We start from the raw sequence: 16,198 nt of genomic DNA on the forward strand, positions 1-16,198 counted from the left end.
TAATTGTGTAGTAGGATTATTTTTCTTGATTTAAACACTTCACAAAAAATTATCCAAAAATACCACATTTAAATAATGTCTAATTTCTCATGATTCTTTACAAAAAGCAAGAGAAAACTGAAGGGAAGAGACAAGGTGATTCACTTTATTATTAGAAGGTTTCTAAGGACATTTTCTGAATGTTTAAGACATTCTTTTTTATGAATTTGCCTTGAAATAAATAAAGCTAAAGAAATAGAGTGGTCTCCCTGTTCTGCAATATCATTGAAAAGTTTCTTAAAAGTCACCTGTAACAATAAAATCAGTATCACCAGGGAAACTGCCCAGTAGTGCACTTGGTACATCTTATCTTCTGGGAAACAAAGTTAATGTAAGCCAAGATGAGGTATTTGGCCAGTGTCTGTTTAATATAAATGTTTTGTTGTATCCGAATCCATGCTGACCCATCTGCTATGTTCTCTTGTTGCCTGCACAGCCCTATGGTCGGGTTTCGGCGCGCTCTCAGTGAGAGTGAATCTATGTCACCTGGTCTCCCCTCCTCTGTCTCTGCCCCTTCTTTCCTGAAAAGCTTTTACCAGGGCTCAGGAAGGTTGCTCCAGCACTCAGAAAGTGACCTTCCCAAGAGGTGAGACCATTGTCTCCTGCCTAGTTCCTCAGTGCCACCAGCTTAACAGGATTCCCAGTGGAATGCAGCACATGGCATCACTCCAGCTGCCTTGTGTTCCTGCATTTCTAACAGGCTTCTGTGATGCAAAGAGGTGAACAGGCTTTTGGATAAAAAAGCCTGTTAAAAATAGAGGCTTCTAATGCTGATATCTAGTAGCTGTCACCTATTTCTGTTGTAGTCTTGCAAATCTGCTGCATTGATTTGTCACATGAAATGCAATAGATTTTAGGAGTGTCATGCCAATTTAATGCTTTCTCTGCTGAATGCAAACCAGCATGTGTTGCTGTGATCATTGGCATGTGAAAGTAAGAAAAGAGCAATGTAAAGAGTGCACAGTACTAATGTGGGTTGCCTGTGCATGAGGAAGGGGAAACACCAAGTTAACTGGGAGATACTAACTGGGAGATGCTTAGAGTAAATTAACAAATAACTTCCAGATAAAGCAAAGATATGAGAAATGAGAATAAGCTGCCTTTAATTTGTGTTCCAGTCCAGCTTTGTTTCTGTGTTCCCTTTAGTTAGCAGACTTGATGCAAGCTGAACCAATGCCCAGGTCAGTTAGTACTGCTGGATACAGGCATCTGGATCCCATTCAACCTAGCTTGCTAGATTTGGGGAAGGTAGGGATTGAGTATTGTATGAAAACAATACTTTCATGCCAGCTAATTCCAAGCTGTTCCAAAATACTACTCTTTTTGAAATTGGTTATGCAGACAGGTCAAGATACTGTGTTTCATTATAATGAAGTTTTGAGCTCTAAGGTAAGGAGATCTTCAAATTAGGAGTAATTCCCAGAAGACCACCATGTTTCTACTTAGGTTTTACAGTCTACATGTTTCTGATGTCATTTAATCTAGAATTTATATGAAAAGACACATTTTCTTATAAAAATGGGATCTCGTTATCTATAGGTCTTGCTGGGAGCAACTGGGCCTGAACTGTCATAGTAATGAAATTGCAGTAGCAAGAGTGAACTGTTAGCATCTAGTTGGATTTGTGAAGTGACTGCAACAAATGTAGTCAGAAAGAAGTACCAAATGAGTAACGCTGATGCGATGACAGTCACCAAAGTAAACCATCGCTTGAACTGGCTAAGGGAGAATGAAAGACATTGTTCAACTGATGGTGGCTAAAACTTGCAAATGTGCGTTGTACCCCGTCAGGTTACGAATGAGAGGATGTTCTCAATTTTTAGTGTGTTTTTCCTTGTGAGCTTGTTTGTTCACTGGTTTTTTCCCTCTTGCTGTTTTTCTCAGGGAGGACCATCATCTATCCCAGTAGGCTCAAATGTGAGGTGTTCTGAGCATTCTTCTGTGAGGGAGTATATGATAGGTTAGAACTGAGCACAGTGTGGCAGTCCTTTATAGTCTCCAGACTATAAGCTCTTTAACTGTTAGGAACCCTAATTAAAGCTTAAGTTTCTCAGAGTTATCATGGTTCCTGCACATTCATGAGGTGTGTCCTTGTCCTGTTACACTGGAGAAAAATTCTATATAGTCTGACTTCTGTATCATGTAACTTTGAGATTAAATATGATGCAGCAGGCGGCTTTTCTTGGTGTTCTGGTGAACTCTGATGTGCAGGAGCAGAGACAGTGTCTCGGAATCCAGTTTACAATGATTTTTGATTTGCAGCAGTCAGATGGGACTATGCAAATGGTGGACCTGTATAGAAGGTGGGGGAGTTGTTGTTTTGTGGGTTTTTTTTAAATAGAATTATTTGGGTTGGGAGGGACCTTAAAGATCATTCAGTTCTAACACTCCTACACCTATGTTTTCTTCTTTAAGGAATTAACGATATAGTAAAGTTGTGCAACAACACAATATTTATAGTTGCCTTCAGTATGTTTTTATGGCATTGTCAATAAATCTGTCTGTAGTGAGGTCTAGAGTAGGAATGGCCTCCACCTAATCCTGATTTTTGAGAAGTGTGTTGTGGACAGAAGCACACATAAGGATTAAAATAAAAAACGTCTGGGCAATATAGAGGTAAAAAAGTTTTTTTAATATGGAGATAAAAGCAGCACTTTAAAAATGGAAGAGCCTTCAGCATAGACCAGCCCACACTGTCTCTGTTCACTGCAGTGTTGTGCAAGGATAGTTTAAACTGGATTATCACTGCTTGAATTTGAACAGATTGCTTTTTTTTAAAACAGCTTAATGTCTCATGAAGGAAGTAAAATACTTCAGAATGCTCTTTAAACAAAATAGCAAATGGTTATTATTCAGAATAAAAATATATGACAGGAGTGAAAACAAATAGAGGGGTGTAAACAGACATAAACTGGTTTTTCTTCCTCCCAGAGGGTACGAATACTTCGTGTATTAGTTTTATGTATAGGTTTCTGCAGCTTAAGTGCTAGGAAGTTGAATTCTGTACTTATCTGAGGGATTCTGTACCACCAGCCTCCAAATTGCAAAGTAGGTTGCATTGATTCAATTGCTACTTAGAGCAACCAAGAAGAGAAGTTGGAATGAAAGCAAAATGGGGGAAAATGTGAATCTTGGCATAGCAGCAACAGTATTTATTCACAAGTTAGTTGGCTTTCATGGACTCAAGTGCAACATAATTCAGGTAAGTATTATGTAAAGAGTTCACAAGAAATGGGGTGGATTTGTGGTTTTTTTGAATATCAGTGTTTGGGACCATTTTAAAGAACAGTTCTGGGAAGAGATTTAGATAATTAAAACCAAGAAATAAGCATGTTTGTAATGTGACCAAATTTTTTGAGATTTCTTCTCTCTTTTTCTTTTTTTTTCCTTCCCCTGAAGTAGCTGTCTCATTTTCATACTATGCATTATCTGCTAGAATAGTGAATGGGATGATGCTTTGGTGAAACTGAGTTGAATATACCTGAGATAAAAAGCTTAGATGATCAGTACTCCATACTCCTGAGTTACTTGGGTTATCGCTTGTAAGATCTTAAGGTTATTTGAGGCATTGTATTAAATTTATAGCTTTTCACTTTTTATTGGATAGGAGCTGATAAATGCATTTTGGTTTCTGCATTAGGTCAGAAGTAGAGACTAAGCAGCCTTGCAGAGAACCATTTTTCTCCAAACTGAATTGTGATACATTAATCTTAAATATAGACTATTACATTGTTATATTTTTCCATAGATGCATGGGAGGTATGTTAAATGATTAAAACAGAAACATTGGAGTTAAAAGCAAGAAACTAAACTAGTGGAAGTGCTCCAATTTGTGGAATTTCTCTGCTGAAGTATTTGACTTTGCTCTTTCACATGTCTGTTGTACCAAGCAGAAATATTCTGATGTAGAAGCTGTACAGTGAAAAAAACTTGATTCTTGCTAGAACACTTTGCAATATGTTTCCCATGAGTGTTTGAGGTTCTGTGCCCTGACAGGACAGTTGTGGAAGTCTTTCCCGAAGTTGGGAGGTAGTGAAAACTGCTCTGCTTTTCAGTAGCAATTACTAAATTCTATTTAAGAAGTTGATGTTTTGGAGCTGCTTTGGCTCTTAGTCTCTCCACTCACATTAATGAACCTCTTCATTTTGTAGGCAGCTAATAGCTAATGGTCAGATACACTTTTTCTTTACCTCCGCTATATTTTTTGCACAATCTCCTGAACCTTTTCATTAGGATAGGAGGCGCTACCATTTTACTCTGACTTCTCACCACTTTTACTCTGTAGGGTTTGTTTTACACCTTAAGATCTGATACTAAGCTAGGACTTGTCTTTCTTGAAATGAGGAAACCTTCTTTGTTCCCTTTCTAACCTCACTTTCCTAAATCTGGGTGTTTTCCTGGGTGAACATGGCAAACTGTGTTCCTGAGACTTTCAAAAGGTTTCCTGTAATCACTCATCACTCAGGTCTTTGAAAGAGGAGGTGATTAATGTTAGTCACTTAAAATGCCAGGGGATTTTTGGAAGGGAGAGTTTAACAACAGAAATACAGGTACTCAGAACTGTATGATTTGCATATTTCATGAAGTTTTAGTTCATCCCAGTGTCAACTCCATGACTCAAATGATGTAAACAGCTGAGTTTCATACTCTAAAATAACCACCTTCTTATTCTGACTTTCCTGTCAATTTTACTCCTGTAAATTGAACGCTAACCCTGAGATGTGCTTAGTTGGTCAGAGCATGGTGCGAATAACACCGGGTTCCAGCTTCCATCCCCGTATAGGCCATTCACTTAAGAGTCAGACCTTGTAGGTCCCTTCCAACTCAGAGTATTCTGTAAAACTATTCCTGGGACTGTCTGCACACTTAGAGGCACACTAGCTGAACACAGATTTTTGTACATAGCAGTTGAAATGAAGTTTTCATTCCCTTGCTATGTAGCTTCTATTTAGTGAGCCCTGGAATGACTCAGTTTTTGTGTTCTAACATGTGATATGTAAGACTTGAAATAGTGAGAAGTAGTTCTGTTACAGATATTTATAGAAATACAAATTAGATTGATTATATATCCAAGCTCAGTATTTAATTTCCGAGTTGTTGCACTGAAATACCTTTGGAAAACAGCACATGTAGTTTCAGAATTAGCATTGTAGTCTCTGTTCAGCTACTGTGAGCTATGGTTAGCCCATCACTAAAGACTCCTACAGAATTAAACACAGAAGATTGTTACAGTTGCTGTTTTGGTTACTGCAACATGAGGATCTACTGAGACCACTTACTAATAGTACAATGCATAGGGAACTGAGACATTATGGAAACTAAATCAGGAGTAGAGAATAATGCAACTATCTGCTATTCAGGACTCCCAGCCCATGGCACTGTTCTTAGAGGAGAGCAGGAGTGGTGCCTGGTGCTGGGTAGGTGAATTTGAAGACAGAGTTTTTTTCTCTGCCGGGATATGGAAGCAGGGTCTGATACCCTGGTATGATAGTGAGTCCAGTTTGCTCACTGAGGATTGTAAATGCCTAGGGGCTTGGTCAGCAAAAAGTCTGGTTCTAGCTTGGTGGATTCAGCACATTCATTCAGCACAGAGTATTAGATATGAAGTACTGATTGAGATGGTAGCTGGTAGACTGGTGTAGCTAATACTTCATAGTTGTCCCTTGCAGATCTCTCCACATCCAAGCCAGATGTGTAGGGATAGACTGCACCTGGCAAACTGTGGTATCTATAACTTCCTTACCCCTAAAAACATAGTGAACATGCTGGGCTTTCCTTTCATCAAACTTTTTAGGATCCTTCCACCGTAGTATGGAAATTTATCACAGGATGGAGGTTTAAGGGTAGCTACTGTGTCAGTATAGCAGTTTTCCCTGTGATGAAGGTGAGGATGCAGACATAGCTCCCAGTGTTTGATGCACTCTTCCTAAAAGCCTATAGATGTGTCTCATACTGTTGACATACAGGGAAGGATTTGTGACAGATAATCGATGTACCCATTGCTGTATGAGATTCATGCACCTACTTTACTACCACAAATGCAAAATACTGAAATATTTCTGAAAGTAGCTCAGGTACTTATGAAAACTGAATGTCTTTGCTTCTGGCAGTAGTCAGTAGAAAGGTATACTTGGTGTGTCCTCTTAGAATGACTTCCTAGCAAAGCTTTCCTGTATCATCTCCTTGCTTCCTTCAGCAGAATAAGATACTATTTAAATTACGGTGTAAATTTATTTTTACATGGCAACTGTGGAGATCAGCCCCTTTCAGGCCATTGTGATAGGAACTGAATGTGCCCTCTGTTTGCAGAGGATCTGTTGCTTCAGCTGGAGATGCTGATGAAACACGAGGACATTTGGCCACATTAATGCAAGTGAAACATCCACTTCTTGAAGCATGGGGAAGAGACTGTATGAGAAGGCAGAACATTGCCTCCAATGAATATTCACCTACGAGCTCATTATGACATTTAAAATGGCACTAAATGGAGTATTGTGCTCTACTAGAGCAACATCTTTGCTTTTAAGGGTGTTACATCAGTTCACTCCTATAAGACTAATGTATGGCATAATAAAACCCACTGCTATCTATTTTAGAGGCTAAGTATTGTCGTGTTTCTCTCTTAGCTTCTCCAAAAGTTGAGCTTTTTTTCTGAGCTTCCAGCTGAGCCCTGTATGAATGCTATGAATGCTTCCTCTTTGTATATAGTGCAAACTTCACAGCACTGTGTTACAAGAAAACAATTGGGCCCTTCTATATTCAACGAAAAGCTCACACACAGCACGCTTTGCCTTCTTAAGCTTCCCAGCAAAGGCTCCTGCAGGTCTGGTTGTTCATTAGACAGACTTAATAAAGATTTTTTTTCCCCCTCCAAAGATTACTGACTTTAAACACCCCATCTGCTTTTTCTTTCCTTCAGTGATGGGGAGGGAAAGAAAAGAACATCAACCTTCTGCAGCAGTGAATCTCTAAATGCTGCGGGGGCCACGCTCACACCTCGCCGCATCTCCTGGCGGCGGAGAATATTCCTGCAGGTAGCTTCACCTATGAATAAATCTTCTTCCAAGATGCAGCATCCAGGTGTGTGTGTGCTTTTAAAGTAAATAAACAATCAGTTGTTACTTAGTACTATAGTGAACTGCAACATGTGTAAATATGAAAGGGAGAAGGGAGTCAGCTTGATACAATATTCATGCTAGAGTCTTGCTAGAGATCAGTTGTGCTCAGCTGGCTTTAGATTATTTAGATCTTTTTTTGCTTTTGACAGAGGATTCTGTCATCAAAATCAAATGAATTTCAATCTCCCATAGCTGCACTGGTAGCAAGGAAGTTAAGACAGGCCTCTTGCTGACAAAGATACCCTCTTTAATAGTTAGGGAATTTTTACCCTAGCCTGTGTACATAATAGGAGTATTTGCAGAAAATAGTAAATTTTCTGCCTTGTCCTTTTGGTGCACACAGCACCTATTGAGCACCTATTCTTACAGCTTTAAGTCATTTAAGGTAGAAACTTCTGAAACATCTGAAATTATACTGTATGGGTAAAGTCCTGTTTGGCGGAGTTCAAAACCATAGGTAAATGACAAACTCCATATTTAGTGACCATAAAGTCCTATAGCACTGTCTGTAGTGCAGATTAGCAGATGGAAGTAGTCGTTTTTAATATAGAGCCTGTGGTAAATCTCAGCAGTAAACAACCTCGGCTGTAAAGGAGACTTTATGGATAAATGCCTCACTGTAACTCTGGAAGGAGCTAGCAGGGGAAGGAGTTGAAATACTGGGTGACCCTTTATTTAGCTCTATTCAATTTAAATATCACTTTATTTATTGTAAACAAAATGCTGTGTTTAAAAATAATTCTCTACTATTTACCTGCATTTCCTCTGTCTTTGGAATAAGCACCTCTCTGCTGAATGTGGAAGACAGCTATTGTTGTTCTGTTGTGACATCGATTTTCATGATATGTCAAACAATCTGAGTTTCCTGTAATAGCTTTCTGATTCTTTGCAGATGGTCATGATGGAAGTGAATTGTTACCCTTATCCCCTCTTGCTCCACCCCTGGAGGAGGACCCTCTTGTTCTAGTATTGCAAAATGAGGATGGTGCAGATAAAAGTGGAGAGAGGAAAAACTCAGAAGAACTGCAAAGTCTGTGGAGAAAAGCCATACATCAGCAAATTCTGTTGCTTCGAATGGAAAAAGAAAACCAGAAGCTGGAAGGTTAGCTATTTAGAAAATACCCCTAAAAGCTATTGCAGATTCTGAAAGTGAAAACTGTTCTGGTGTTAGGCACCTCAAACAGAGATATGATTCTGTAGCTTTTTGGTTAATAGTGCTAGAAAAAAAATGTGTTCACCTAGTCCTATCTCACACTCTTAGGAGGTTCTCCATCTACCTGACTTTAAATGAGTCACCTTAGTTACAGAAGAAAGTAATAACATTTCCTTTATTAGTGAATGTTACACAAAGGTTTCTACAGTCTGTGTTATATCTGTCTAAGTCTAGGAGTTCTAATGTGAAGTGGAGTGAGGAAAACAGGTGCTCTCTGAACATTTAGGTGTGGTAAACCTTACCCTCTCTATCTCATTTCAGTCCTTTGCAGCTCATGGCCTTTCTCTCCAGGCTTTTTGTCCTTCATTAACCACAACACAGTGGTAATTTATTAATACTTGAATCCAAATATGATTTTTGAGCAACTGGCTCTTGAGGTATGTCAGAAAGTTCTGTTTTTTGGAATGTGAGCACTGTATGCTGAAAACTGAGTGCTGTTAGTGAGGGATCTGATGGTGAATGTTGTGATTGTCAGCTGCCTGAGCTTCTGGTTAAGGTATTTTATGACTGGGTCAAGACTCAAGCAAATAAAAGATAAGATACAGTGTCTCTCCTAACATATGGAAGTTCTTCAGTATAATAGACTAAAAGACTTTTGGTGCAAGTTGAAAATTTCAAGTGTCTTCTCTGGAATTGCTGCCCTCATCTTCTATTAACACCCCAGGCTTAGTTCATGAGCTCATTGAAGGGGTTTTACGTTAAAAAACCCATCTGACAGATTTATCAAAAGAGGCCTTCAGTTCTTTCATACCTCGAGACTGCACACAGGAGAAACTCTATGATGCTTTTCAGGGGGTCAAAGTAACACAATTTTACTGTCAAACTTTGGAAAACAGGGAACCTGGCAAACATTTAAAACAAGCATTCAGTCTACATAAAGCATTTCACAAAGCATTAACTTAACAAATTCCAGCCCATCTAGGTTTAAGTTACCCAAATATCAAGAAAAGGAAATTAGCTGAAAATGAAGAAGTGAGAGCACACAAGAACCTTGTCAGCCATATGGGACTATGTTAGGGGCACCAGGGGGTGTGGTATGGGGTTTCAGGTGTGCCAATGGCTAATAGTCATTCTAAGCTGGACTAAAGGCTCCAGGGTCCGGGTAGTGGGGCAGTGTTCCTGGTGTGCCAGTGACTGACAGCTGGACCAGCGGCTCTCAATGAGGTGAATTATAGGGAGGGCAAAGCTCCATTCCATCCTGGCAGAACCCAGTCTGCCCCCTTCCCCACCCCACAGTATTGTTTCAAGCCAGTTATAACTTTTTAATAACTTTTTTCGGTCCCTCACAGCTGTATGACCTTATTATATGGTAGTATGATTCTTCATGCAAAACATAATGATCTTGTTAAGATCAGTTAACACTTTTTCCTTCTTTAATCCTACTTACTGAGAAGGCAGGGAGAAGAAAAAAAACTAGGACAGAAGTCTTTCCATGTCCCTACAAGCACACATCCTTGAATGTATTTCCTACACATGTAGTGCATTTCTCCGTGCACTTCTCTCTACAGTTTGTTTCCCTGTTTACATACACTTTTGTGAAAACTCCTAGGTTCATAGGGAACATCTAGAGAGAAGTCTGCTTTAACTTCAACCAAAATCTTCACTTTGTAAACCATTTTAGCAAATGGTTAGTGTGTTTTTGTGGAGTGAGGGAGCTGGATGTCTGCTGTAGTGAGTAATTTCCTTTTACTCCCTCTGTTACTTTGAGCTGCTGAGAGGAAAACTCCCTGCTATACCTGCCCTGTGTGGCTGGGAGTACTGAAAATTGTTTAATAGTCCAGTTCCATAAGACTCATTTACAAGTTATTTACATTCTGTGACAGATGTGTAAAAAGCAAGTTTTTCCTACCTGATAATTTTGTGGTCAAAACAGGAATGTCGGCAGCAGAGACTCCAAACTGGCAGTCATTTGCCAGCCCACATTCTTGGTTTGTATTCCAGATAGCGTGTCTCCATTCTTGTATTTGAGTTTGGAAGTACGGCTGGTGAAACTGGTGCTCTGGCTAGCTAGAATTCACTCTCTTATTTTCAAAGGGTGAAAAGTAACCTGTCTGAACACCTAGCTCTAGGTTTCCTTCTGTGTGCTGCTGTAACATGGGTCATTTTGTGGACAGGACCTGCACAGAACTGATACATTGCAAACAAATGTTGGTTCAGGTGGTTCTTGGCATTTTAACCTGCAGTTAAACGTAGGTCTCAGGAAAGGGAGATACAGTAATGGAAATGCAGAAATTTCTTTACTAGAAGCCAGGGTCCTAGCTATGAATTGATTAGCTTTATATAACTGATTTAAGACCAGAATTGCTGTGCAATTGTATCTAGTGGTTATCTGTTAATCTTTAATCTTCTGTTGACTTCTATTTACAAAATATTAATAGAACCTCTTTTCCTATTCCTTTTGCTGTCGAGGAGACTTGAATACTATTAGCTACTTATTTTACAGAAGGTAAGTTCTGTCAATTGCACAAACTTGATTTTTTTTCCTCTGAGAATCTAGAAGTTACTTTTTCCTGTAAGTCACCTAGAAATACAAGAGCTTCAAAAAGTGGCAGGCCACCTAGCAATGATTAGGAAGAACATTGACAAGGATGGTTGACAGTGACCAAGGGTGGGATAACAGGTAGGGCAAGTATGATCATCAGTCAAACTTGCTGACTTTCTCTAGGGTTAACTGCATAGTTAATCTTGAAATTCATTGTCACACTGAAAGATGCTACTGTTGTCTTGAACCTGTTGCATGCTGCTTATGAGAGTGAACATTCTTGGGTGAAATGGTACAGCAATAGGGGTAGCATTTAAAATCACCCCAGTTGAACTGCAAATTCCTGTGGTAAGATCACATTCCCATTTTTATGGCAGTGTACTGCACCTTGTGTAATAGTTGCTTCTACAAGGCACCCTGTAGTCTTGAATAGGTAGGTTCTTAGAGGTGGAACATAAAACTTTTGGAAATAATTTGTCATTTTTGAAGTGGACTGGGCAATGATCCTATGGATTCATCCAGTATTAACTCTATCCAAAGTGAGATGAGTAGGCGAAGGAACAGAATGTCTTGTTTTTCAGGTGATATAAAATTGTGAGAGTTTGCTTTTACCTAGAGGTGATGGTGCTTTTCTGCACATGCATTATGTATAATAAAATACCCACACTTAATTGCTCAGTAATGTAAATGATATCTGCCCCTCTGTGAAATGGCAGAGTAACAATGCAGCTTTATTTCAGAAATAGTGAGTCCTATGAAATAAATTTTTTGTACTGATGCTGTGAGCGACCCCATAAAACAGACTCCGAGACAAGTTAGTGTGGGATAAGATAAAAAGGTAGATTCTTTAATGTCTAGGCTTAGGGCTGTTAGGAATGCATGATGACATGCCCCTGTGAACACTGATTTCCATGGATTTTGTAATGTTTTCCACCCAATCCCCAGTTCACACATCTCTCGGTCTAGCCGCATCCTTCCTTTGGTCACACCTCCTCAGGATTTGAGTCTGGGGTCATGGGACCCTCTGTTCTTCATTTTTGTCTTCCTCAGCACACATAGGGCTCTTGGAGGTTTTCCAGTGTTCTTAGATCCAAGGTTGTTGGTTTATGTTTATGTCTTGTTCTGCCGGCCTTCTGATAGTCTTCAGCTTTCTAGCTTGAAAAGATGTCTAAACACTAAAAGAATTTGAGCTATTGATATGTGGTAGTGGTTAGGGTACATAAACAATGAACTTAAGCTGCCAGAAATATTAACACAGTAAATTTGCTTTTTTACTATGGTGACAAGTACTTCTAAAATCTATAAAAATGAAAAAATTAAAAACCCCATAGGCATCAGTACCATAGGTAATCCTATGCAGCAAACCTTTTATGTTTATAGCAACAGGAGTTCTGTGTTTCAGCACAAGTGTACCTTCCTGGGTGTGGTTCATGTTGGGTCATTCTATTCATTTGAGTCAGCCTAATAATGCCAGGTAGCAGTGCCAAGAGGTCTTATCACTCTCTGAAGGGACATGTAAGAACTGGAACAAGTGTGACTGACTTCAGTTTAGAAGACTTGCCTAGCTTCCTTGCCTAAATTTCTAATACTAACATTCATATGTTTGGGACTTTCCATACTAAAACAATTGTAATGTTTAATGTAAACAAGAGTAAAGTGATCAAAGGTGTTTTTGCAGTTGAAAGAAGCAGCAGGTGTTGTGAAGTTGTGTTGAGTGGGTTTTTCTTTCTGCCCCAAGCCTAAAAAAATGTTTTTGTTGTTTCATGAATTACTAATGTTCATGACCTATAACAGAAGTTAAATTGTTACCTGCAGGGTCTTTTGACAAAACACTGGCCCCATCTAAGCTATAAACTAATGAGTTGTAGGTGTATTTATCCCTAGTCAGGTTATCGGATAGCTGTGTCTAACTTGAATGGGCTTTATGTATTTGTTGTATCTTGTAATTTTCTGATATTGTGGTTTTCCATATGCTCTTCCATTGTATTCTGTGTTCTAGCAAGCAGAGATGAGCTCCAATCAAGAAAAGTAAAACTGGACTATGATGAAGTTGGTACATGTCAGAAAGATGCCATAAATGTTTGGGATAAGAAGTTACTAAACTGCAGAGCCAAAATCCGATGTGACATGGAAGATATTCATTCCACTTTAAAAGAAGGTATTTGTGTAGGAGAGCTTTTAGCTATGAAGTCTAAAGATTACATTTTTTGTTCCCTTTTGATACCAGAAGAAATCTGCCACCAATACACTTATTCCAATAGAAAAAATTGCCATCCTTTCACACATGTACTTGTTGCTGCCAAACAGAAAATAGGTTCTGCTGTGTCTGCAGCTTGCAATGTCAACAATGCAGAAATATATATAGGCATACTCCTGGAAGTAGCATCTTGTTCCCATGTATTAATACACTCAAGATTGAACTTGGAGCCTCTTCAACTAACACTGTGACCTTCTGGTTTCTGATGAGTGGATCCAATTGAGTCTGAGTTTCTGATGCTGTGATTTTACTTACTGAGGAGGCAGGACCATAATGTCTACTGTGGACTGTGCCCAATACCTAGGGAATCACAGCCAAGCTTTGGAGAGTCAGAACAACCACATTTTGTAGATCTGGAATATGGTCATTTAGTGTTTTGTTTCCTGGAGTGAAAGGCTGGGGATTTTGGCTTGAAGTAGATCTTCCTGTGGACTACCCATAGGCTAAGAGAGTACGCAGAGGACCTTGATAGTATAAAGCAGATGTAGGGTCTGATTGCAATGCTTTTTCCTCTTCCATGGAATCTCATGTCCGTGCTACAGATGTTGAAAAAAAAATTCTGTATGATCTGACTACGGTACAGAAGGGAAATTTAAATTGCTACCAGAGCGATTTGCCCAAGATTATGGCAAAGCAAATTATTGTGTTGTAGCACTGAAAATATCACCCCGCTTAGGGCTCTTGTTTTTTGACTGACCTGCAGGTGTACCAAAAAGTCGTCGTGGAGAAATTTGGCAGTTTTTGGCTGTGCAACATCGAGTCAGACACAGACTGCCAAACAAGCAGCAGCCTCCTGACATCTCTTACAAAGAACTTCTGAAACAACTGACTGCTCAACAGCACGCCATCCTTGTAGATCTGGGTACCTCTGTTTTTTCTGACTTGTTCTGTGGGTCTTTGAGTGAAAACACACCAGTCTTAACAGAAGATGTTGCTGGAGGTGGATGCTGCTGTATCAGCACCACTTTCTCTGTCGTCAGGGTGTATTCTGTGTATGCCACTTAGTGTCCTCTAAGCAGATGATTTCTTAGGTTATGCCATTTGTATTTATACTCTTCTACTTCTGTTTGAAAAGAGAACTCAAACGGTCACTTTTGTAAGTTCTGTGCAGACAAGAATTTTAAATGAGCTCAACAGATTCTGTGTAAAATAAGTGGTAAAATACAGACTGCTCTGACTAAAGGCAATCTGCATATGAAAGCAAAGAGAAATGGTCTGTGGGAGAAGTCCTGTTTGTCAGATGAATTGGTTTCTTGGTTGTTTTTTCCCCAAAGAACTGAATATCACCTGCTCTTGTCTTTTTACATCAGGACGGACATTCCCTACGCATCCTTACTTTTCTGCCCACCTGGGAGCAGGACAGCTATCACTCTTTAACCTTCTGAAAGCATACTCTTTGCTGGACAAAGAAGTCGGTTATTGTCAAGGTATAAGCTTTGTAGCTGGAGTGCTGCTTCTACATATGAGTGAAGAACAGGCCTTCGAAATGCTGAAATTCCTCATGTATGACCTTGGCTTCCGTAAACAGTACAGGCCAGACATGATGTCGTTACAGGTAAGTCAGTCCTTCCAGAGCAAACCAGAGTTTTAAATTATTTTTTTGCTCTCAGGGTTTGTTTGTGTTCTCCAGTGTCTTATGAAACTTCTTATGCTGTCTTGGAGGTTGTGAATTGCATGTGTATTTTATTGTTGACCCCTTCTCTGCCTCTCAATTAGCAAACAGAAGTTCAGAACTTGCAGACTTTACCTGTCACACATCCTCATCATCCTGTTTGGAAATTATGCTTTCTCTGCTATTTTGTTCTTCCTCTTCTTTTCCTCACTTCTCTTTCATCCTTATGCCAAAAAATACCCAAGATGCTTGCATCTGTATGTACATAGTTTAAAAATTAATTGGATTTTATTTTTCTTCAGTCCATGAGCGCTTGGATGTAGATTTTTCTCTTGTAACCACAAGTCAAGTCAATAGTGACACACAGTGGCCAGTCAGTGTACTCCACAGGCACTTATACTTGGGGCCACTCTGCCTTTGCTCATACTTTCACCTTTTTTTCTCTCATTATCTTCTAGTCTGCCATCCTCAACACAGAGAGAAAACAGATGAATTTTTAATAATTTAACTGGCTTAAGCAACGATGCATGTTCTGCAATATTATTTAACAGGTAGCTACTCAAAACTGTTTTGGAAGGAGATACAAAATCTTTCATATCTGTATAAACTTCAGGCTTTAAAGTCTGAGAAATCTCTCACCTTGACATGTAACTGTCCACTGACTAGAATAATTATGTATATTATAAAGGGATATACCACTGCTGAGTTAAAGCTTGTAGTCCACAGTGAAGAAAACTAAGAGGCAGATATAGAAGTTTTGGGGGGGTTTTCCATGCTCCCTACATAGCAAACACCTAAAGTTAAATGGAAACTTAAGGCAGAGTTTCAGTCTACTTTTCATGACCAGTCACTTTAGGTATTTACTTGGCAAATGTCCACAGCAATGTAATAGATTGTAGTTAAAGACACTGTGTGTGCTTATTCTAAAAACTATAGAGGAGTGTTTTTCTGTGGGTGTAGGAATGCTATAAGAAGTTTGTTGTTGATGAATTAAGGGTGAACAGCCATAAGGAGCGTCTTTGCTTCCTATCCCATTCCCCACTGCAAATATGTTTTCAACCAGTGGGGGTCAAAGTGTGATAAATACGTGTATGGGGGTTTTGTGGGTTTTCCCCCAGGAGATGCTCTCTTAGTGTTCGTGTGTTATACTGCGGTTGTAGACTTAAAACAACATCTGATGATATGAGAGCATTCATATGTCCAGGATTTCATATTTTGGTTTAAATGAATATGATCCTTTCATTGCCAGAAGCTCCTAGTAAGAGCACTTCTAAATTTGAGAAAGTTGTAGTACTTGTAGTACGGCTTGTCCTTTAAATTAATTGACTTTACTTTCCCCACACTTTGCTCCTAGGCAGGTCTTCTGTAACAGAGAAAAGCAGAGTTTTGTCTGCTCAAGACAAACTAGACAAGATGACTTAGAGGATCTTACTATGTTTAGATTGTTTTCTAAAAGGAATATAACATTTGCAAATTC

General features: G+C 39.2%; 1 protein-coding gene across 5 annotated transcripts in view; it reads left to right on the forward strand.

The window, feature by feature from the left end:
* The window catches only part of TBC1D4 (TBC1 domain family member 4), a 110,801-nt gene that overhangs the window by 84,194 nt on the left and 10,409 nt on the right, over positions 1-16,198 (forward strand). For 4 of the 5 annotated variants that reach the window (XM_071549983.1, XM_071549970.1, XM_071549998.1 and 1 more), the window contains exons 11-16: positions 476-625; positions 6,959-7,119; positions 8,050-8,259; positions 12,852-13,010; positions 13,813-13,971; positions 14,420-14,664. In XM_071549983.1, coding sequence (XP_071406084.1) covers positions 476-625; positions 6,959-7,119; positions 8,050-8,259; positions 12,852-13,010; positions 13,813-13,971; positions 14,420-14,664 — 1,084 coding nt within the window. The remainder of the gene's footprint in view (positions 1-475; positions 626-6,958; positions 7,120-8,049; positions 8,260-12,851; positions 13,011-13,812; positions 13,972-14,419; positions 14,665-16,198) is intronic. The other variant, XM_071549977.1, reaches the window with a different exon arrangement.

The sequence above is a fragment of the Pithys albifrons genome, chromosome 1 (genome assembly GCF_047495875.1).
Source record: "Pithys albifrons albifrons isolate INPA30051 chromosome 1, PitAlb_v1, whole genome shotgun sequence".
In the NCBI taxonomy this organism is placed as follows: domain Eukaryota; kingdom Metazoa; phylum Chordata; class Aves; order Passeriformes; family Thamnophilidae; genus Pithys; species Pithys albifrons.